This window comes from Rhinatrema bivittatum, chromosome 3 (genome assembly GCF_901001135.1).
Source record: "Rhinatrema bivittatum chromosome 3, aRhiBiv1.1, whole genome shotgun sequence".
Taxonomy (NCBI): domain Eukaryota; kingdom Metazoa; phylum Chordata; class Amphibia; order Gymnophiona; family Rhinatrematidae; genus Rhinatrema; species Rhinatrema bivittatum.
In genome coordinates this window covers 92,914,731-92,930,795 of record NC_042617.1, presented here as the reverse complement: position 1 = coordinate 92,930,795, position 16,065 = coordinate 92,914,731, and the positions used below count along the sequence as shown (strand labels likewise).

General features: G+C 43.9%; 1 protein-coding gene across 1 annotated transcript in view; it reads right to left on the bottom strand.

Moving 5' to 3' along the window:
- The window catches only part of CHGB (chromogranin B), a 61,123-nt gene that overhangs the window by 11,083 nt on the left and 33,975 nt on the right, over window positions 1-16,065 (bottom strand). The window contains 3 exon segments of the mRNA XM_029593487.1: window positions 6,992-8,185; window positions 8,187-8,704; window positions 12,362-12,455. Coding sequence (XP_029449347.1) covers window positions 6,992-8,185; window positions 8,187-8,704; window positions 12,362-12,455 — 1,806 coding nt within the window.

The following is a 16,065-nucleotide window of genomic DNA, read 5'->3' as shown; positions in this document are numbered from 1 at the left end:
GAATCGTAGCACTGTAAATGTTACAATGGGCCCTAGAACACCTCCGAATGGGAAAAGAGAACAAAGCAGACTGCAATCAATCCTTATACAGAAACGACATAATAGCAGAACACTTCACCTTGGCCACACATGCAGAAATCAGATAGACCATCACCAAAGTCAGAATAAGGAAGTAATTTTCAAAAGAATTTACGTGCATGAACCTCTGTTTATCTGTGTAAATCTGCTTTTGACATTCAATCAGGGGCCTGTGTGCATAAAAGTATGCACATATAATTATTTACACTGTGCAGACACATTCCAGGGGCAGGGTTGGAGCAGAGCCAGCACTTGCGCAGGACTGATGGACCAGGAAGCACTAGGGACTAAGCAGTCACTTAGAGCACCACAATTTTGGGGGGCGGCATGGAAATGATATCTCTTCCTTCCCACGTGAGCCCAGAAGAGGTAGCGGTGTTGTGTGGGCCTGCGCAGGCAGGAAAGAGGCAATGTCACTGCCATCTCCAGAAAGCTTCAACATTGGCCTTTGTGAGCTGGAAGCAGGAGGTGGAGCAGAAGGTGGAACAGCATCAGCCTATGCAGCTGAAAGGAGGAGGAAGAGGAGCAGCATCGTTTCCGGACCCAAAGAAAGATTAAGAGTCCTGTCAGCCACCAGGCCTGAAGGAAGAGGCTGCTATTGTCACTTTTCTTTCCAGAAGAGGAGAAAAGTAAGTGAGAGAAGTATGTGTGTGTGTGTACGATTGAGCATGTGTGTGAGTGAATGAGAGAGCAAGAAAGTGCATCTATGTAAGAGACAGCATGTGAGAACTTATGTGGGAGAAAGCATGCGTGAGAGGGAGTATGCGAGTGTGGGAGCATATGTTTGTGTGTGTGTGTGACTGAAAGGGGAAGTTTTATCAGAGAGTGTATGTGAGAGTGAGAGAGGATGTGTGTGAGAAAGAGCATATGTAAGAGTGTGAATCAGCAGATGTGCATGTGTGTGTATATGTGTATATATATGTAGGAGATAGAGTTTAAAGTTTGTACAAAACAACATCCTACACACATCCTTCACCCCTACACACACACACACACTAATCCACAATAATCTTAAGGCATCTGGAAATTGAAAGTTCTCAGGTATATAAAGCAGGGGATTTTTTTCTTATTCTTATTAATTTTAATTATTGGGTATTATTTGATGTATGTGAATTGATTATTTACTCTTTTGGATAAGAGAAGAACTAGGGGGAATTCCATGAAGTTAGCAAGTAGCACATTTAAAACTAATCAGAGAAAGTTCTTTTTCATTCAAAGCACAATTAAACTCTGGAATTTGTTGCCAGGGGATGTCATTAGTGCAGTTAGTGGAGCTGGGTTTAAAAAAGAATTGGATAAGTTCTTGGAGGAGAAGTCCATTACCTGCTGTTAATTAAGTTGACTTAGAAAATAGCCACTGCTATTACTAGCATCAATAGCATGGGATAGACTTAGTGTTTGGGAACTTGCCAGGTTCTTATGGCCTGGATTGGCCACTGTTGGAAGCAGGATGCTGGGCTTGATGGACCCTTGGTCTGACCCAGTATGGCATGTTCTTATGTTCTTACTGTTTTGAAATTTTGATTGACATTTGGAAAATTTTTAAATTTTAAAATATTTATTCTTTTTATTAGTATGTTTCTACTATTATGATTGATGTTTTATATTTCTTGATTTTATTGTTTGATGTTTTATGAGGATTGGTAATTTATCTGTTTTCCATTGTTACACTGCATACAGGGGTCTGCCTTGTTATGGGTTCCAGTTCAGATTTTTGCAAGTTTTTTATACTTTATGGTCTCTTTTATTCTGTGTTTAGTAAAGGTCTGTCTATGCTCTGCATGTGTGACCAAGGTGAGGTATTTTGCTAGCATGTAGTTTCAGTGTAGAGATCTATTGCAGCCTAGCTTGTTCTGTTTTCCTAATAAGAGGTGTATCGATGTTCTAGGGACTGCTATAATGTTTTCAATATTGCCTTTTCATAGGTAATGTTAGTTTTTTAGTGCTAGTGGTTAATTCTTTATGATATGGGAAGTTTACTATATTATAATTTTAATTCAGTTGACTAATTCCGCCTAATTTTTTTGCTGGGTTTTCTGATTAGCAGCACAGCAGTGCATAATGTGACAGCAGAAAAAGACTGTATGTCCCATCTAGTCTGCCCATCTACCTAACTTATTCAGCTTTACAATTCCCATCATACCCTTAGAGATCCTGTGTGCTTGTCCCATGTGGTTTGAATTCAGGTACTGTTTGTGTCTCCACCACCTCCACGAGTAGGGCTGGTCTATGCTCTCTGTAAAGAAATATTTCCTAAGATTACTCCTGAGTCTACCTATCCCTTTCAGGCTCATTCTATGACCCTTCATTCTATCTAGAACTTCTTTTTCGTTCAGATTTGTCTGACAAGATCTACCTCTGGTAAAACCATGCTGCATCTTGCAGTCCATTGAATTCTGCACTATCCTCTGTTTTAGCAGCAATTCCAATAATATGCTCACCACAGAGATCAGACTAACTGGCCAGCCAATCTGCCCGTCTCCTCCAGCAGAACTACTCTTGTCTGTGAAAGAGCATTGAAAACGTCAGTCAATGGAGCTGCTAAAACTTCTGTAAGTTCCCCTCATACCCTTGGATGTATCCCATCTGGCCCCATTGCTACTTGAAGTTTACTTAGTTCCTGATGAACACACTTTTCTGAAATCAGGTGAGATTTTCCTCACTTCTAATCATACTTGTTTTCGTTTTCTTTGGTCCTGCTCCCTGCCCTTCCACAGTGAACAATGAACAGAAATATTTGTTTTAGCACTTTTGCTTTTTTCCCTCGTCACCCTCAACATATTTTCCCCATCACCTCTGAGACTCACAATGCCACTTTTTCACTTTCTTCTATTACTAAAATATCTAATAAAAAAAAATAAAAAAGGTGCTATTCTTTCGTCTTACTGTATTTGCTATTTTTTATTTATTTATTTATTTATTTATTTATTTATTTAACTTTTTTTTATATACCGAGGTTCTAGAGACAGAATCACTAAGCACTTCGGTTTACAGAGAACAATTGAAATGACTGAAAGTGAGTCTTACAGAGAACAAGGAAATGAATAACTGGGATATTACTCAATTTAAAAAAAAAAAACTCATTAAGATATAGAAATCTTAAACAGAATCATCAATAAAATAATCATCAATAAAAAATGGTAGTCAAACATGTAACAGTTGCTTAAAATGATTAGTAATATGTGATTAAATCTGAGGTTATTTGGACGTGAAAAAAAACCAAAAAAAAAACATAATAAAACTGAGACAGGGAGGATTGGAAGGATTAAATCCAATTAATTCCATTTGAATTTTGCATTCCTGTCTACTTTCCCAGATTCTCTTAGGTGACAATATCTGGACAAGCTGTCTTCCTCTTTCTGTGATCTCTTGTAGTTTACGAACACTTAACCATTTTTCCTCCTTACCTTTCCAGCTACTTCTCTAGAAAACCATAGCAGCTTCTTTTTTCCTCTTCCCTTTATTTACTTTCCTAACAGAAAGGTTAGTTGCCCTCATCTCCTTTCGGTTTTGTCCCCTGCTCTTCTACTTTCCCTAGATTTTCCCATCCAGCCAATGACTGCTTGAGGTGCTCCCCCATTTTAACAAAGTTAGTTTTCCTGAAGTTCAGGGCTCTCCCACCTGCGAATGAGCCTTCATCGCCCGTGCTCTAATACTGAACCACACCAGCCGGTGGTCACTGGGTCTCAGATGATCGTCCACTACAACACCAGAGATACTGTCCCCATTAGTAAGCACCAGCAGGTCCAGAATTCTCCTCTCCTAGATAGGTTCCATTACCAGGTAACAGAACAGTTCTCTCTGCAGAGAATCCAGGCTCTCCCAGCTTCCAGAAGACACCACAACTAGAAGGTCCCAATAAATATCCAGCAGATGGAAATCCCCTAGCAACAGCACCTCTCCTTTCAGAGCAATTTTGAGAATATCTGCCATTAAGTCTCTGTCCGTTTCTTCTGTCTCTGATGGAGGTCTACAAGTGATATTTTTACTTCTGAAAACTGTACTTTGAATGTTCTTTTCATGTAAATAATATATCATTAATGCATAATTTTAATTGTGTGGGGGGTGGCTCACATGCATAAAAGTTCATCTAGTGTGTCCAGTACTCTTGCACCAGCCCTGCACTTATGCACATTAGGGATGTGAATCGTTTTTTGACGATTTAAAACAATCGTCAGATATATTTTAAATCGTCAAAAATCGTTAGAGCCGCGATACAATAACAATTCCCCCGATTTATTGTCAAAAAAATCATAAATCGGGGGAGGGGGGAGGGCGGGAAAACCGGCACACCAAAACAACCCTAAAACCCACCCCGACCCTTTAAAACAAATCCCCCACCCTCCCGAACCCCCCCATAATGTTTTAAATTACCTTGGGTAATTACACTGGGGTCCAGTGGGAGGGGGGGGGGGTCCCGGCGCGATCTCCCGCTCTCGGGCCACGGCTGCGTTAATAGAAATGGCGCCGGTGGCCCTTTGCCCTTACCATATGATAGGGCAAAGGTAGCGCCGGCGCCATTTTGGTTCCTGTCACCCGACGTCACGAGTGCAGGAGATCACTCCCGGACCCCCGCTGGACCCTGATAGTTGCCACCTGATCTGGAGGTAATGTAATATTTAGAAACTCTGATTTCTCAGCGTTTAGTTGATATCCAAAAATATTACCAAATTGGGTAAGTTCTGCCATAAGGAACGGCAGGGAGTCAGCAGTGTTTGCCACTGTAAATAAAACATCGTCTGCAAACATTGACAACTTGTACTCAGCCTCCCCTATCTGAAGACCTTGGATTTCCTTATTCTCCCGAATTTTAATTGCCAAAGGCTCTAAATATAGAGCAAATAACAGCGGTGAGAGAGGGCACCCCTGTCTAGTGCCTCTGCTGATCAGGAAGGCTGGAGAGTACCCACCGTTCACTTTTATGAATGCACTTAGATTAAAATAAAATTCTCCCCCACCCCGAATCGTGTCAGCACTGCAAATAGGTACTCCCAATGCACTAGATCAAACGCTTTCTCAGCATCTATAGTGAGAAGTCCCATAGGGATCTTAGCTTCCCTAGTCCACCACAGCAGGTCTACCACTCGCCTCACATTATCAGCGGCTAATCTCCCCGGTATAAACCCCATTTGGCCCAGGTGTATCATCTGCCCAGCCAACCTTCCCAACTGTTTAGCCAGAATTTTGGCTAATATTTTAAGGTCTAAATTCAGGAGGGAAATAGGCCTATAGGACCCGCATAGTGTAGCGTCTCTTCCAGGTTTTAGCAGCACTGTGATTCCCGCTCTGTTAGTGTCCGGCACTATATTACCCTCTTTAAGAAGCTCATTAAATGCCTCAGCTAATGGTTGGGCTACTACTTCAGCCAATTGTTTATATGATCCTGCTGAAAAACATCGATCCCCAGTGACTTGCCCATCTTCAGCTCTCCTATCGCTTGGGCCACTTCCTCAACTGTTATTAATTTCTTCAGGCTGTCCATTCCATGGTCATCTAACTCTAGGGAAACTAACCCCTGCCAAATAAACATCTCTATTGGCCTTGGTGATATCTTTTCTGGATTGGTACAGTTCCTCATAAAATTGGGAGAATTGAGCCCGAATAAACTCGTTGACCATAACTATTTGGCCCTGTCTATCCCCGATTTTCAATATCTGGTTTTGCATGGCCCTAACCTTGAGGGACCTCGCAAGGAGCCTACTAGCTTTATTGTCACCTTCCAAGTGTTCTTGGTGAATTTTATCTAAATGAAATACGATGGTCTTGGCATCCAAATCATGCAACTCCCTTCGTAACCCATCTAATTTCCGCCCAAGATTCTGACTGAGATTCCGTTTACGTCTGAGTTCTAACTTTCCAATTTTGTAGAGCAGTGCCTCCCCTTTCTATTCTCGATCTCTTTTTAAGTGGGAGGCCTTAGCTATCAAATGCCCCCTAGCTACTGTTTTAAAACATTCCATCAGGCCTTTTCTGTTCCTCCTGCAGCCGCACATTTCAAACATCAGCTGTTTGAACGGTGCAGCTACAGAGGGATAGAAAACATATTGATGCTGGCTGCAAGAGCAGCATTCGTTTGTATAAAGGCTCCAGTGTTGAGCAGGAAGAGTAGTAGCCCAAAAGGACAGAGACGCTGGATTAAAGCAGATTCAGAGGATTGGCAAGAGGATAGAGCTGTTTACCTTTGGGCCATGCAGGCTGACCTTTATGTTTGGGGGAGCACTGCCACCCCCAAGCTCTGCTCATGCCCTGCCAAAAGTTGATTGGGCCATGGCTCCAGTGGCCCACCCCCCTTCTAACACCTATGGTTGTGAATGAAAGCTCATAGAGTCATAGCACAAACGAGGACAATTATAATTGAGATGGAAGCCCAAAAGAGCAGGAGGAAATGGTCAGGTTAAAAAAAATGCCTTGGGGGTTAATTCCACTTTCTTCTACATACTGAAAGAAATACAAGAATTGACAGAATAACAATTTCAGATTTTCTTATGATTTATTTTACAGTACTTATTCAATGATTTGGTGAATAATTTGTATGAAACCTAGGAGTGTACTGCACTGAACTTTGACCAGCAAAAGATACCCAGATGATAGTGGGGTTTAGGCTTGAGATCCTAAATCATTATCACTTTATTCATCTCTACTTTTGTATACTGTTTCTGAAAATGTAATGACTTTCTTCTTCTGCCTTTTGCCCTCATTTTATCCTTCTACTTATCCCCTCAAGAACATTTTGCAGGTGACTGAAGTCCAACTTGCTGGTTGAGGACTGAATGAAGAATCTTTTAGCATTATTCAGCATCATTCCCGTAATAGCAATTGCCCTCTGCCCTGTGACCCAAGTAAAGTTATTTTTTAACTTATTAGCAATCTTTATTTACCGAGAAGCATAATGAAATAACAAATGCAAACGTACCTCTTCTTGTGCCAGTGGCCTCTGACTGAGAATGCGCCTTTCATTCGGTATTGCTTGTCGTTTTTTAATTTCTTCATCAGAGTTGTAAAAGTCTGGGAATTCAGCTGATTTTTTCTTGTAATTTAAGAGCTGTGCCAGTTCATCCATTCGGTTATACTGTCTTTTCATGTCAAATTTGTGGATTCTGGAAGGATTCTTTGGTCCTATGAGTTGTCTTTTGTCCCACCAGTCATAGTCTGTGTATTCCGGGAAGAGATTTTTCTCATGCAGGTTGTGCTTGTTGTCTTCTTCACTATCCAAAACATGGTCGCCCAACCTGCCCTTTTTTTCAAAGTGCCTTGTTTTCCACCTTAGGTATTCATCATAAGGACTGTACTGACCCACAGATCTTCTGTCATTCTCTCCAACAAAGTGTCTCTTATATCCTTCCTTATGTCGATGTCTTGTTTCTTCTTTGCTTTCATCACCTTCATCAGGGTACTGCTTCATGACTTCATCATCTCTGTTCTCTATGTCTTCTTCAGAATTACCCATCTGATGCCTTTTCTCCTCTTCCCTGTAATGTCTCTTTTCCTGTTCCTCTTCGCTGTTTTGAACATGGTGTTGGTCTTCACTATAGTGCCTCTCCTCAGCGTGGCGTTTCTCAAGGTTTTCCTTGCTCTCCTCACTGTGATGCTTCTTTTCTTCAGAATGATGCCTCACTTCTCCGCTTTCCATGTTGTGGTGCCTCTTTCTTTCATAGTGCCTTTCTTCACTGTGGTGTCCCTTGCCCTCATCTTCATCTTCGTTCTCACCATGATGTCTTTTCTCTCTGTCTTCCTCACTTCCTCTTCCAAAGTGTTTCTTTTCTTCCTCCTCTTCAGAATTGTGACTTCCATGATAATTCTTTTTCTCCTCTTGGTGACTCTTCCCTTCCTCATAATAATTTTGCTTGTCCTGGAAATGGGCCTCCTCTTCATCCGACTCTTCATCTCGGTTTCTTTTTTCTCCATGGTGATTTCTCTTTTCCTCACCAGAAGCAGGGATGCTTTGCTTTTCGTGGTAATGTCTTGCTTTGTAATATCGTTTTTCTGGCTCTCCTGCTTCTTTGCTTTCTTCTGACTCTTCTGAGCCCTGAATCAGGTGGGAGTCATGATGCGTAAACTTATGGTGGTGGTTTTCATGACTCTGCTCCTCGCTGTCACTTTCATGACTCTTTTTTCTCATGACTGTGCTCCCTCCCCTCAGAATGCCTGTGATCGTCAGATCGCTTCTCATTTTCATCTTCATCAAAAAACTCTTCCATACCTTTAGCAGCAGGATGGAGTCTTCCCTCAGAAAGCCCATGCCCTGTAGCATCTGGCTCTTCATCATGCTGCCTTTTTTCCTTATTTCTTTCTTCATTTTGATAGGTTTTATTGTACTTCTCTTCCTCTTCTTCCTCCTCCTCCTTACTCCTTTTCTCAGAATGATGCTTTTTTTGTGCTTCATGAGAATAATGACCTTCTTTTGCTTTGATATGGTGCTTTAATTCTTCCTTACTGTCTTCCTCGTGATGTCGTTTTTCCTCACTTGCTTCCCTGTGCCTTTTAATTTCTTCTTGATTTTGGTACTGATCTGCTTCTGTTTGCAGGTACTGCGGTGTTTCAGCATCATCTGGTTCTTTCAGGTGCCTTTCTTCATATTGTACAATTTCACCACCGTTTTTCTTTTCTTCGTGATCATGCTTTCCACCTAAAGTGACAATTTACAGCATTAGCTGTGTGGTGATACAGTTTTGTACTTATTTGTGAACTGTTTGAAATTACAGCAAAACTCTCTGTTGGCAAGTTGAGGCAATATGAAAAAGTAGATAATCTAATTGAGATATAGAGTTTTCTGCTGAAGAGTTAGAGCAAGCAAAATAAAATGTTTACTTTTTGCTCAGTCTTATTATTTTGACATATTGCTTCCTAATTGGTATTACGAAATAATAATATTGCAACTACCACTGATTCTTACAGAAACTGCTGTACTAGACTTACATCTATACATGTGGAAGAAAGAAGCAAGCCTCACATGTACTTTGTCTTTTTAATTAAGTTGAAGTAAAATGAAGTTTGGAAATTTTTTTTTGTGTGCATGCCCACATATGCGCTTTTATGGGCTCGCCAGAGGCATACTAAGGGGAGGGGGGCGAGGGAGGCGATCCGCCCCGGGTGGCAACAGGAGAAGGAGTGCCATTGCTGCCGGCAGAAAGCTCCTGTGGTGGCGTGGAACAGTGACATGGCAGGGGGAAATATTGCCAGCAAAAGCAAGGACCTGCAGCAGTAGCAGAGGCCAGCGGCAAAGAATAGGCCCAGCATTGCCACCGGCATTCCCGGAGCTGGTGGCTGAAGAAGAGGCCCTATGGTGCCGCCACCGGCCGAAGAAGGGAGAGACTGGCCCTGTGAGCAGGCCCGGCACTACTGGGTGTGTAAACCATGCAATTGCACAGGGTGGCACATCTGGTGGGGGCAGCATCGAGAGCAGAGAGAGGTCTGCGAGGCTGCTGGAGGACCCCATCGCACCTGGAAGAGGAAGAGGCCGGTGAGGCCACATGTGGACCCCCATCTCATCAGCAGCCAAAGAAAGTACAAGGAGCCCATTCTCCTACTCCTTCTCGGTGCCGGCGTTCGCTTTCCAAAAGACGTGCAGCTAGCACATTTTCTATGCTGATCTCGTGATGCACAAGATCAGCATAGAGGAAGTGCTAGGCGTGGTTTGATTAGTGCACAGGCTGGCACATGAGGAGAAGCAGCGGAATGGCTCCCGGTAATATGTATGTGTGTGTGTGAATGAATGAATAAATGAGAGTCTTATTGTGGTGTGGGGATGTGGTGTGTGTGAATGAGAACCTGACCGGGGTGGGGGGGAGTATGTGAATAGGAACTTATCTGGGGAGTGTGTGTGTATTTCTGTGTGCATGAGAATCTGACTGGGATGTTTGGGGGGGGGGGGGGGGTAGGACTCTGTCTGGGGGGGGGGGTGTGAATGGGAATCTGTCTGGGGTGTGTGTGAATAAATGGGAACCTGTCTTGTGGGTGTGTGCATGGAAACCTGTCTGGTGTGTGTGTATGGAAACCTGTTTGGGGTGTGTATGTGTGTATATGGGAACCTTTCTGGGAGGTGTGTGTGTATGGGAACCTGTTTGGGGTGTGTATTTGTGTATATGGGAACCTTTCTGGGAGGTGTGTGTGTATGGGAACCTGTCTGGGGTATGTGTGTGTGAATGGGAGCCTGCCTGGGTTTGCATGTGCATGTGTATGTGTGTGTGTGTGTGTGTGTGTGTGTGAAGAAAATTTGTGCTGCCTCACTAATCCATGTCTTACTCAGGATGACTGGAAATAAATTTTCAGGTATGGAAAGTGGTGAATTTTCCATCCTTATTAGTTTACTTATTGGATGTCTGTGTCTGCCATTTTGAAATAATTTATTGTTGTTTGGGAAATTTTTAATATTTTGTATGAGCTCTTAATTATTGGATGCTATTCTATTCCTTGGATCATTATAAAAAGAATATTTCCAAGTATGGTTTTACTAATATGATTGATTTATATTCCTTGATTTTATTGTTTAATGAATGATTTCTGAGGACTGGTGACGTTTCTGTTTCTCTATTGCTGCATTGCATACAGAGTCTGGTTTGTTGCAGTTTGCAGTTTCTGGTTCAGTTTCTGTTTATATTTTATAATCTCTTTATTCTGAATTTTGTGAGTGTGAGTGTGTTCTGCATGTTTAACTGAGGTGGGGTATTCTGTGTTAAAACAAAAAACAAGGAGGGGGCAGCACAGTAATTGTTCGCACAGGACAGCAAAATTGCTAGCACGGCCCTGCCTGTGAGAGTAAGTGCCAGGGTGTCTGTGTGAATGAGTGTGTGTGTGTGTGTGTGTGTGTGTGAGTGTGTGTGTGTATATGAGGGTGTGTGTGGGTGTGTATGTGCATATGAGGGTGTGGGTGTGTATGAGGGGGTGTATGTGTGTGCATGTATGAGGGGTGGTGTATGAAGGGTAGGTCTGTGTGTGTGTGTGTATGAGGGTGTGTGGATGTGTGTGTGTATGAGAGGATGTGGGTGTGTGTATGAGGGTATGTGTGTATGAGACAGTAAGGGCCGGATTTACGCGCGCAGGGCCCTCATGCGCCGGCGCGCCTATTTTGCATAGGCCGCCGGCGCGCACACAGCCCTGGGACACGCGTAAGTCCGGGGCTTCGTAAAAGGGGCGGGGAGGTGGCGTGACCGGGGTGGGACCGGGGTCAGGGGGCTGGTCCGGGAGCGTGGTCAAGGCCTCCGGACTAGCCCCCGGGTCGGGTGATGGCGCGCCAGCAGCCTGCTGGCGCGCGCAGATTTACACCTGCTTTCAGCAGGCGTAAATCTGGCAACAAAGGTGGGGGGGGGGGTTTAGATAGGGCCGGGGGGTGGGTTTGGTAGGGGAAGGGAGGGGAAGGTGGGGGGAGGGGGAAGGAAAGTTCCCTCCAAGGCCACTCCGATTTCGGAGCGCCCTTGGAGGGAACAGGCAACGCGCGCCGGGCTCGGCGCGCGCAGGTTGCACAAATGTGCACCCCCTTGCGCGCGCCGACCCCGGATTTTATAAGATACGCGCGGCTACGCATGTATCTTATAAAATCCAGTGTACTTTTGTTCGTGCCTGGTATGCGAACAAAAGTACGCCCTCGCACAAATTTATAAAATCTACCCCTAAGTGTATAGAACAGTGAGTGTGTGTATGCCTGGGTATATATATGAGAGGGTGCCTGTGGGTGCGTATGAGATGGTACCTGTGGGGTAGATTTTCAAACAGGGCGCCCTCGCGTACTTTTGTAGGCGCATCAGGCGCAAACAAAAGTACGCTGGATTTTAGCAGATACGCTCGGAGCCGCGCGTATCTGCTAAAATCCTGGATCGGCGCGCGCAAGGCTACCAATTTCGTGTAGCCGGCGCGCGCCGAGCCGCGCAGTCTACCTCCGTTCCCTCCAAGGCCGCTCCGAAATCGGAGCGGCCTTGGAGGGAATTCGCTAACGCCCTCCCCTCACCTTCCCCTCCCTTCCTCTACCTAACCCACCCCCCCGGCCCTGTCTAAACCCCCCCCTACCTTTGTTGGGGGATTTACGCCTCCCAGAGGGAGAAGTAAATCCCCCAACAAGTAAATCCCCCCAGCTACGCGCATATCTTATAAAATCCGGCGTACTTTTGTTTGCGCCGGTTGCGCGTACTTTTTTAAGATCTACCTCAGCGAATCTAGCTTTCACGAGCTGTGTCAATGCATTACATTACTCTGCAAACATCTTTAAACTCCTTTATAAGGCACAATGCCCAGGGGTTCTTTTCATTTTTTAAATTTTAGAAGACCAAAAATTCCATGGATTCAGACTCACTTTTCCTAAGAATCTGTTTGCACTCAGGATTTATTGGAGGAGCATTTGGTTTAGACAAAGCATTAGAAAGCACTTCTATAATGCACCGGGTCACCTGCAAAAAAAAAAAAATAATAATGAAAGGAAAAATACATTTTAATCACTCAAGCTTGAAAAATATTCAACACATATGTAGTGAGGAACAGTTCTTAAGACACAAGGCAGTGCACAGACATTTTATTGTTTTGTTTGTTTATCATTTCTTTTATTATTTCATTTCTTTTCATTGTTTTTAAAACAAAAAAAACTATTTAAAAACACACAAAAAATAATTTAAAACAAGAAACAAAAACAAAAAATTGTCAGCTATCCCTCCCCCTCCAAATGAAACACCCTACAGGGCCCTTCTCCCAAAATCTCTCACCAAGTTAATGTTCTTCATGGGTGATCTGCACTCTCTCCTGCCTCGCCAGTAAAGTGATTAAAAATGGTACTGGCCAGTGCCAGTGCTATTCAAAATCATCCTGGCCTGGTCTGGCTGGCACCATTTTGTATGGAAAACTTAACAATGGTGCCATCCTTGGTTTGCCGATGCCATTGTTAATTTTGCAATACACAGTGGCACTGGCTGGGTAATAGGATTTCGAGTGCAGGGTTCTTTTGGTAGCAAAATATTTTTTTTTATATAATGAAATGAATGAAAATGATTAAAATTGTGTTCATTTTTCCTTTGCTTGGAAAATAAATTGAAATGAGATGGGAAATGTTAAAACTTTGCCTTTTTGTTTCAAATGAATGCACATCCCTATTAAGAGACAGATATTTTACAGGTAGCATGTTACCTGTGGCTTATGTAAACATTGAAAATGTCTATGCAGGAAGCCATCTGGAAAAATAACTGGTCATGGTACTATAGAATACAAAAACATATATAATAATTGCATTATTTAATGACAGTCTGCTAGAAGTAACCTGAGCTAAAATGAATCCCTTCAGGAAATTTATATGAATACCAGATAATTTAATTGTGATCATTGCTTTTTCAGTGACTGAAAATGAATATGCGTTTGTATATCGAGCCAGATGCATCAAGGCAAAGTAGAAAAAACTCCTTAGTTCACCTGGCTCTTAGAATAAAATAATACTGCTTTAAGTGTCTCCATTACCTACTTCAACAGATGTCAACTCATATAAGAACTATAAGTGCTAGTTTAATGGCTCCTAAATTAATTGAAACTTTGTTCTGACATTTCTCTGAACAATGCCGTTGTGGTGCTTTTCTCCTTTATCAAAATGTCTGGTTTTCTTGCATTGAACTCTTTATTGGTTGGAGTCGGAATGTCCCAGGTGATCAGAACTTCGTCATTCTCCAGGGTCATGATCCCAGTGCTTTGCTGGGACTGTGATGTTATAATGTAGTACACTGTGATTTGTGTGAGAGGGTTACAGTGTGTATTATCAATGTGTATTATTGATGCCACTTTTCTTCCTGCTTTACCCCCTCACTCTATGCGTTCGAATGTTGATCAGTGACAACTGTACTTCCTGCCTTACTTCTCTCTCACTATCTGAGGGTGTTGATGCCACTGTGCTTCCTGCTTTGCTCTATATTCATTGTCTTGACTGTTAAGGCCACTCTTTTTGCTACCTTGCTCCACAACTATGCTTTGGGTTTTTCAATGTCACTGCTCCAGCTACTTTGTCCCACTTTTGGTGCCTTGCAATATTTTTGCATCCACTCCTACTGCTTTGGCTTTTACTCAGGCCTTGGGTGTAGGGTTTCCAACTTTCCACTGTGAAAATTCCAAACACTTCGATGCACTAAGTAAAATTTTCACCGATGGTGTCGAGCCACTTCCACACATGATTATTACTGTGTAGTAGGGATGTGAATCGTGTCCTCGATCGTCTTAACGATCGATTTCGGCTGGGAGGGGGAGGGAATCGTATTGTTGCCGTTTGGGGGGGTAAAATATCGTGAAAAATCGTGAAAAATCGTGAAAAAATCGTGAAAAATCTAAAAATCTAAAAATCGCAAAACTGGCACATTAAAACCCCCTAAAACCTACCCCCGACCCTTTAAATTAAATCCCCCACCCTCCCGAACCCCCCCCAAATGAGTTAAATAACCTGCGGGTCCAGCGGCGGTCCGGAACGGCAGCGGTCCGGAACGGGCTCCTGCTCCTGAATCTTGTTGTCTTCAGCCGGCGCCATTTTCCAAAATGGCGCCGAAAAATGGCGGCGGCCATAGACGAACACGATTGGACGGCAGGAGGTCCTTCCGGACCCCCGCTGGACTTTTGGCAAGTCTCGTGGGGGTCAGGAGGCCCCCCACAAGCTGGCCAAAAGTTCCTGGAGGTCCAGCGGGGGTCAGGGAGCGATTTCCCGCCGCGAATCGTTTTCGTACGGAAAATGGCGCCGGCAGGAGATCGACTGCAGGAGGTCGTTCAGCGAGGGTTCCGGCGCCTCGCTGAACAACCTCCTGCAGTCGATCTCCTGCCGGCGCCATTTTCCATACGAAAACGATTCGCGGCGGGAAATCGCTCCCTGACCCCCGCTGGACCTCCAGGAACTTTTGGCCAGCTTGTGGGGGGCCTCCTGACCCCCACGAGACTTGCCAAAAGTCCAGCGGGGGTCCGGAAGGACCTCCTGCCGTCCAATCGTGTTCGTCTATGGCCGCCGCCATTTTTCGGCGCCATTTTGGAAAATGGCGCCGGCTGAAGACAACAAGATTCAGGAGCAGGAGCCCGTTCCGGACCGCTGCCATTCCGGACCGCCGCTGGACCCGCAGGTTATTTAACTCATTTGGGGGGGGTTCGGGAGGGTGGGGGATTTAATTTAAAGGGCCGGGGGTGGGTTTTAGGGGGTTTTAGTGTGCCGGCTCACGATTCTAACGATTTATAACGATAAATCGTTAGAATCTCTATTGATTTGTGTTCCATAACGGTTTAAGACGATATTAAAATTATCGGACGATAATTTTAATCGTCCTAAAACGATTCACATCCCTACTGTGTAGGGCACCACTGGGATCCCTACTAAGGAGGGTGACCTAGCAGGGATGGCCAACCTTTCACAGATCGAAAGCCACAAAAACCAGAATTCACAGAGACAGAGAGATGTCATTATTTTTACCGGGAGAGAAGAATGTCCCCACACCTGAAAGAAAAGGCCAAGCTTCTCTCTCCCCACACCAGACCTAAAGACTCACATATTCACATACTCACCCTCTCAGACACAAAGATACAGACACACATACAAACACCCTCTAAGACACAAAGACTCACATACAGACAGCCTCTCAGACACACACCCTCTCAGACACAAAAACTCTCTCACACACACACACTCTCAGAAACAAAGACTCTCTCACACACACACACTCAAACACAAAGAGCCACACACACTCACCTTCTCAGAAACAGATTCACACATACAATACCCTCTCAGACACAGACACATACAATATCCTCTCAGACACAAAGATTCAAATACATACCCTCAAAGACACACATACACCCTCTCAGAACAAAGACTCACACACCTTGAAAGACACAAAGACTCACATACACATACACACACTCACCCTCTCAGACGTACACAAAGACACACACACTCCCATTCTGCTGTTATGCTGCTGCTCATGTATTCACTCAGTGAGTGCCCCTCTGCCCTAGCACTACTGTATCATTTTGTAAAGTTCTTGCTTGCTGTCAGCCTTTCCA